The following is an 8445-nucleotide window of genomic DNA, read 5'->3' as shown; positions in this document are numbered from 1 at the left end:
GCGGGGGCGGCGGCCCCCAGGCCGCCTCCACTGAGCGAGCGAGGCAGAGGCGGAAAACTCACCTTCGTTTTGGCATTAACTTTTGCAGAATGTTGCAGAAGGAAGTTAACGATTTTTATGTTTCCGTAGTGGCAGCCAACATGCAAAGGAGTGTATCCCATCTAGAATGAACGTAAGCAGTTAGTAAATGCGAATATCCCTCACATCCCCTGACAAAAAACCCATGTGAAATGGCAAGAATCCTGTTAAGCTTTATTTCTTTGGCCTGTGTGAAAAACCATCCAACCTTGGAAAAAAACCCACACTTCTCATGAACGTCGACTGAAGTCCCATTCTTTGTGAACTTCTCTGAATGCCTTGCATTTCTGCAATCTTCAACACATGCAATGTTGATTAAAGATTTGCCTTCCTCACCAATGGCCAGACTATCAGGTCTCTGGAACAGAGCCCACCTTTTCAAATAACTGTGTGTATAATACCTTGCACAGCGAGGTTCACCTGGCTTGGTGCTCCATAAGTGTGATAGCAAACAAATCAGTAAATAAGTAATAACAACTTTCTAAAAACCAGGCGTGCTGAGGGATGCCTCAGCTATGGCGCAATTTGCAGCCCATCCATTCTGACTGAAACACCCAGAAGGTAAATCTAAAACAATAAAACTGATTTGCCAGCTCTGCTGGAACAATGTGGTCCCACACAAACTGGAACGCCAGCTGGTGAACTGAGGCTCTAAGACAGAAAGGTCTGATTTTTCATGTGTCTGGCCTTGTGTTATGCAAACTGGAAGAAATTGCTTTTTCTTGGCAACTGCGAAGATAAGAAAGTTGAATGTATCCTTTTTGTTCCTGTTACTTGGTTTTCATTACTAGTGGACAGATTAAAAACATTTGTGAACATTAGGACTCCCCCATCCTATGCTCTGAACACAACTAAATGGCTTTTTATAGTAAAGTATACACATTTTGGAATTTTTTCTAAAACCAGTTAGGACAAGAGAATATCACTTGAAAACCTGATGAGATTATTAATAACTACTACTGGGTTTTTAAAAACTGCTCCTGGTAGCAAAGCAGGAGTCACTAGGCTGACTCTGAACTCGCTCACTTTAAAACCCATATATTTAAAATAAGTCAAACACCATGTTGAAACTTGTTAATTATAATAAGCACTTTAATCAACAGTTAATATTTAACATGCAATGAAGCAAAAAAGAGAGGACCAAAGCTTGCTCTTGATGCTCTTTTTCTAATCACTCAGTCCATGAGAACTCGGTTGGCAGTTTTGAAAAAGTCAGACTTGGGATGCTTAACGTATTAGAAGTGATTAGATTTACTCTCTTGAAGTAATTATCTTTTCATGCCTTATCTTCCCTGAAAGACAACACTACCTCCTTTTACTTAACAAACATAATCAATCTAGCGCTGCGCAAAGGACAGTTCGGGAGACGGCTACATCTAAACGGGACACTTGCTATTTTTCTCCATGGCACGGAGAGAGGCCCCTTTTCCCCAAACATCCCTCCCCCCCAACTAATAGCTTGACAGCTTTCCAGCAGATGCTTTGCTTGGCTCAGGGAGATGGATTAATGGGCTTTCCCCTCTCTTGAGGTGAGTCATTGGAATTCCTTTCCACTTTAAAGGTCAGGTTTCATGGGCCCACTTGACAGGCTCCGAGATGCCAGAAGGGTCATCTTAGCCAGTGTTCACATGGGGCTTCACCATTTTGAAAGCAGGATGAAACTACACTGCCAGCGTAATATGTTCTTTTGCTGCTCTGTGGCACTTCCAACGGGGTATTGTCCCCATGCTCCATTATCAGTGTTTATGGAAAAATCAATTGCTAGGCTATAAAAATCGTATCTGATTATGAAGAACACAAGTACACTAAACACAAGGTAAAATACACTGCAAACGTGTACTGCTGTTAATCTACAAGAATTCTGCTTTCGGAAAAAGGGTAAGAGGAGAGGCTGTCTGAGATCATTAAAGCCAGTGGCAGAAAGGTCAGTTATAGTACGTATGGGGAAACATGGCCATGGTGAAGATCTTGGCTGCTGGGAGAGTCCAAAGCAGCCACACAGCCAGAAGCAAAATACACTGTCTGGGATTGAATGACCTGGAACTAGATCCAAACGCCAACCTCGTGGGTAGAAACACTGAAAGATGGGCTGGTCTTGTACTGACCAGGCTCCTACTGCTCTCATCAGTGCTTAAAGGTGAGAAGGTGCCTTTCCTGGTATGAGAAGAAAATCCTGGTGCCCAAGAGGCAGAGACACACAGGGAGTTAAAGGCTGCAGCCTGTCATCCTTCATTTGTACATCCACATCAGTGAGGTGTGGCCAGGTTAGACAACTTGGTCAAAAGCACTGGGGAGGCAAGTCCAGGGTCAGCCTGGGCTTCAGGAGCCAGCACTACACCACATGTTCAAACCATGAGGTCAAAGCTGCTCAGAAGAAAGAAAGAGAAAACCTCAAATGTGAACTATTTCCATTAGAGGGATGTTACAAGTGTCCATAGGTTTAGACACACCATTTTCTTCATGTCACTTTGCCTCTGATACTACTTCCCATGAGGTTACCTAATTTCAGTTGTATGAACACATGCTAGGAGACAGTAGCTGTGCCAGTTACTTTAAATTAGGGTGTGTATTTTTTCTTCAGTTAATTATATACCCTTTGCCATCTAAAGAAACTACTAGCTTTGACAACCAGGATGAGTTAATCATTGCAAGAAACAGTGCCGGATCCAAATTCCATTGGCATCAGCAGAATTAAACTTTCCGTTGACTTACATGAACGTTGGATCAGATGCCAAATGACTACAAGGAACTTTTCCCGCAGAATAGTTGCATACGGTGGTAAGACCCTGAGCACTAGCTAAAATGCAATCATCATGAAGTGAATGCTGGGACCTCATCATCCAGTTACTGTTAGTTTAGGGTTGGCCTCATAGCTTCCTAGCAGTGCCTGGGGTCTGAATCTGACAGGGCTCCCTAGGCTGGCCAGTGGCTCGAGTCTTCAGCAGAATGCTGAGCGTACGCACAGCCGTGTATCTCAAACACGGATTCTGCAGCCCCTGCTCCTACGTGTCCAAAGGTAAACTCAGATTAAAACATGGCCAGTTTTTTAAACATCAGTTTAAAAAAAAAATGCTGTGAAACTTCCTCATACAAGCACTTAATCCCCTTCTCCCCCTTCGAAATACAGGCCTCTTAACATGACCTACAAGGTCAACAGAAATCAGACATCATAAAACCAACTGGGGAGATGAAATCCAAAGTCAAGGGCCACCTGCTGGGAACCCCCTGCTAATAACCCTAAAACATTAAAATCTGGAGAGTATCAGAGAGCCAAGCCCAGCTGATCTCAACCTTCCCTTTGAAGTCATCTGTAAAGGCTCCTCTCTCTGGCCTGTAACAATGAATTGAAGAAGCAGCTATCAACTCCTCGATATTTACTGCAGTACAACATCAATTTCCTTCTACAAATGGTATATACAAAGATTTACGCATGTTACCTTCAAAAATGCCTAAAGGAGTAGTTATTGATGCTCTTTGTCACTCCTGACCAGCCTGCTGTTTAAATCAGAGACTAATTAACAACTTTTCCTCTTTCCCCTCCAAATGCATGGTAGAAATCATGACACTTCCATGGTGACACGGCCAGCATCTCCCTGCTACAGCTCTTGGCTCCCTTTGAAGCTCTTGGTGCTGCTGTCCTGGTTAGGTATGGCAGCTGGAGGCGCAGGCACTGAAAGGCAGCTTCTCTGCCACAGGCATCACGCATGCCCTGGGTAGCCATGTGGGCACCTGCTAGCCTGGTGGCAAAATACCAGTTTCCTGTCCGAACTCCCTGGAGAGGCCTGGGAGCTTTCTTTTAAGTTTGCCATACCCTGTGGCCATCTCACGTCATGCCGTGTTTGATGAGACAGTGCCTAATGCAGCACACAGTCACTGACAGCAGAGTGACAGAGATCTGACACGGCGGGTCACATCTCACCGCGTCAGCCACCAGAGGAGATCTTTCATACGTTTATAGTCAGCAATGTTTGTAATGAAGGCATTGGTCAAAATAAAACTAATTAGCAAAATGCCCTTTTAATGCCTGAGACCTGGAAAGGAAATCCTTTGCTTCTCAGCTACAGTATGTATTCCTGCATTCAACTGTTTCTAGCTCAAGAAGGTATAACATTTATATTTATATCGCAACACCCTCATGGAAAACAGATACTCTGTTAACTTTTCTGAAACACCCCGACTGGCAGATTCTGCAATTACACAACCAAATTAATGATAAAAGTAGTAAATCTCATGGCGACATGAACTTGCTACTTTAATCCTCTATAGAAAGGTCTCCAGGAGGCCAAAACATTTTGCTTTGAAAGCTATTAATAATTTAAAAAAAACCAAACCAACAACCAAACCAACCCCACAACTAAACACATTTCTGGACAGCGGTTTAGGTTCAGAGCTATATTTACTGGCAAAATACCAAGGGACTTAGTAGGCATCCTAATATTAAAAAAAGTTACTTCCAAGAAAATCAGGGCTTTTGTTTAATACGGTTCTAATGCGCATCACCTCCTGGCAGTCAGCTGCCACGCTGCTTCTAGCTGTTTTAAAGAATGAGCAGCAATATGGGAGTTAGCAGCTGGGAAGGGCTTATCAAAAGCCACAAAAGTAAGTGCCAAAAAAAATATATCAGAAATACTCAGCTTTTCAATTCTAATGGAACACACGAACACAAAGCATCCCTTATTCTCATGCCCTTCAATTTTTTTGATGGAAATTATCACAAGCCTTGTATATCATGTCAGTGAATTACTTTAATATCCTCCGCTGGTAATAACCATGAATCTTAACAGCTTGAATTACCGCATCTTTCTAGTCATGCTGACTCTCAAGCTGCTCTGTTTTTGTTTTTCTGCTTAAATGTCAGACAATGGAGCTACAGTATTATTGTTGCTAAGGCTAGGAAATGCTCTAGATCCAAAGATCACAGAGGCATCCAACCTTGATTGAATGAAGCAGGCAAACCTAAGTGTACGTACACCCTCCACTGCTTTGCTGAATCATGGCCTAGCATGTTGCAGTACCTTGCAAAGGTTCATTATTGCACATTATTAGGCTGGGAATTTCCACACAAATGTCTTTACAAGAACTGAGCACGTACCAAGAGCCAAGGAGAGAGAGATAATATACCATGAAGATGTACAGAAGATATCTGAGTGTTCGTTCTGTATGAAAGTGATTCTCCTCAATAGCACTTCCCACCCTCCCTGCCTCCTTCCTATCTCTTTCTGCATCTGAAAATTAGATATTCCAATGGAACAGTTGGATTGCTGTTGTGAACCACTGTAGCACTCAGGCTGGTATGGGGCTCCTGTCCAGAACAAGGCAGGCGGACTTGGATAAATCTCCCTGACTAAATCTGAAATAAAAGGCCCAACTCAACCTGCAAACGAACATGACCTCTCATCCACCACTATCTCCTGCCAATACTGCAGTTTTAGGAACAAAAGACAGGTTAATACTGGCTTTGTTTTCCAGACAGTCATCAACCAGGGACTATGAGACCTTCAAGTCTCCCGGCAGAGGCCCAACACCAAGCACAGTGGAGCAAGTGTTTGACTAAAATGACCTGCACTGAGGTCAAAGCTCCAAATCTTGCTCTTCATCCTTGACTGAACCAGCACTCTTCTCTTGTCAGTCTTCCTTTGCCAATCCATCACAGTAATGCTGTATCCTACAATGACACTATCCAATGGGATAAACAGTTGAAAAATGACATGTGGAGACCTGCTGAGCCATGAAACAATATTTACTCGTGCCAGCTCTCAGCACAAAAGCCCTGCAACAAAAGCAACATCACGTGTACCGCTACAGCTTTTACACACTCAACATGACCCCCAGAGAAGAAGTATCTGCTCACAGCCACGGCTTCAGATTGACTTTTAACTCCCAGTATTATGTGCAAAACGTGCACTCCTTGTGTTAAGCATGATATTGCATAACATAGAGTTTCAGGGTCAAAATCTCTTTATTATACCTAAATTCAGACACAAAAATGTAATGCCAGAATGGACAAAAACTGCTGCCTTTGCAGTGGGACCGTAACGTGCCTTCTATGAACACTAAATTCAGTTTTTTTAAAGCTTTCTAAATGTGAAGGGTTTTGAAGCAGCTCTGAAGCTTCACCACCTGAAATGCATTTCAGTCTTAAAACTTTTCCACCGGTCTACTTCCTTCTTGCCTATTAAGATAAGGTGTTTTCTATGGCTTATGAATTGGAGCTCAGTCTAACATGGCTAGGCTTAAAAGCACGTAACAAAATCCCATCCTCAAGTGGCAGAAGCAGCCTTGTGGCCTCTCAAGCACCAGCTCTGGTGCACTAAACCAGTGTTGTTTACTCTTCAGCACTGAGACAGACTCCCGCAGCTCTGGGACTAGAGGCTATTTGGTTAATTGATGCAGCAGAACCAGAAGGATCCCATAATCCCATCAATAAATGGACTTCAAAACCATCATCTGTTCTTCCTTTCATGCCTTTTTCTACAAAAAAGTTCAGGGAAAAAAATTCTTGGGAGGGTAACCACCCCGAGAAAGAACCTCGGTTGCAATGGTTCAGGTCTGAGAGCAATTTCGAAAATGCTCATAAGTTTTAGCACCAGAACTGATCTTAATCATACTGGCTAATCTCCCACACATGAGATTTTCTGTAGTATTAGATTTTTTTTCTTCCCTGCTATAGCTTCAAGATACAAAATACTTTTCTTCCCAATCTTCTCCTCCAATCACCTGAAAAACCCCAATCGTGTGTGGCCCTCAGAACCTGAGCAGGAGTAAGAACTCCCATGCATCAGAATTGCAAACTCTAGATGTTTCCACAGGGAGTGTAAGTTATATATAAATGATGATTAAAGAACGTGTACCAGAGGTGGAAGATGATAGCTCATTGGTCCCTACCCAAGAAGTTGAATGACCTGCTAAGATATTAAGTGTTCTCCCTCTATTGACAGATACTGTGCTGCAGTGACATAACTGATGCTTACTTAACCTGGGAAAATGAGGAATATGATAAGGAGACAACCTAAACAAAGGAAAAAAAAAGCAAAAAAAGACTATTGAATAGTCACCTAGACCACAATAATTGAGGTAACGACAGCGTATGGATGAGAAATGGAGAGAAGAAAACAGACGCTGCTGGTAGCAGAGATCCCAATATAATACCACCCTCAGCTGTGAGGCTTCACTGACTTTTAAGGCACTGATGGCCACATCTCCGCCACTGTATGCCTGAAGTAATGGATCTGAACTCGACATGCTGGATGGTATCATGCAAACATGCAAGCATAGCAACAGTGCTTCTGAAGCCAACTCAGCTGTTGCTGTATCTTGCTCCCCAGTGCCTCTGGTTTTACAGCAGCATGCAAAGACCTTTTATTCCCATAGAACAGTTAATCCATCTAAACAAGAGAGTTTGTAACTACAGAGCTTCTATTTTACAAGCCAATAATCTAAACTTCACCACTATACAACATGAGTTCAAGGTATGGTAGTTCTTACAGAATAACACTTTTCCTTCATTGTAGAAGTCCAGAGCTTCTCAGCTCTTTCCTTAGGAACTCAAGACGATCATCAGTTTATCTAGGAACTATTTTATGCTAAAATACATGGTACTGCGTTGGCACTTTTCTTATATCACAGGCGGTAGTGAGTGGATATCTGGCAGATGACCTCCACGTGGCTGACTGTGGGGAGCCTGGAGGGCTCACCACTGCACAAACCCAGCAGATGGGACCCTGCAGAAGCCAGTGAATTAGCATCAAGCTCACTCCACTCTAACACAATCCTGCAAAGGCATGTAGGCACTTTCTTCCTAAGGAGCAGACAGTTGCCTACAGCAGGGGGCAAATCAGCACGGTAGGCAGGATGACAAGCCACTGGGAGTGTTCTTCACCACAGAGGCCTACAGGATTAATAATGCACATGTCCCTGGCAGGTGATTTGTTATACCACAAAGTAGTTCTGCTTAAATACGCTGTGACTTTGCCTGATCTATGAGTCCCTGCCCCACTTCTTGATAACTATGGGGCAGTCCCATGGAAGAAAATGTGTACTGGGAAACTGTACTTGCACTAGTTACGTCTATAGATGAGGAATGAAGGTGACCAACAAAGGACTTACTGTTGGTTTTTTTTTTTTTTTTAAATTATACAGCCATTACAGATGACAGGATTCATGTGTTGCAGACAGTCAAATATGACTGCCTTTTTTTCCCTGTGCACAGTTTTACCTACTGACTCATCCAATTTTCAGAGATGGAATTCAGAAATTCAGCTCCACCCAGAGGAGATCTCTGAATGAAAAGCTGATGCCCCTTTTCTGTGTGTCTCTACAGAGTCACATATGCCTGCTCCACCACATTGCCACCCTGCCAGGCTTACG

The 8445-nt window shown here is 43.1% G+C and overlaps 1 protein-coding gene across 1 annotated transcript in view; it reads right to left on the bottom strand.

Annotated features, from left to right (window-relative positions):
• The window catches only part of ANK3 (ankyrin 3), a 206454-nt gene that overhangs the window by 81762 nt on the left and 116247 nt on the right, over positions 1-8445 (bottom strand). The window contains exon 20 of the mRNA XM_035892536.1: positions 63-161. Within this exon, the coding sequence (XP_035748429.1) occupies positions 63-161 (99 nt within the window). The remainder of the gene's footprint in view (positions 1-62; positions 162-8445) is intronic.

This window comes from Egretta garzetta, unplaced genomic scaffold (genome assembly GCF_000687185.1).
Source record: "Egretta garzetta isolate BGI_Z169 unplaced genomic scaffold, ASM68718v1 scaffold204, whole genome shotgun sequence".
Classification (NCBI taxonomy): domain Eukaryota; kingdom Metazoa; phylum Chordata; class Aves; order Pelecaniformes; family Ardeidae; genus Egretta; species Egretta garzetta.
The sequence above is the reverse complement of the archived record's forward strand: the minus strand, read 5'-3'. Positions and strand labels throughout refer to the sequence as shown.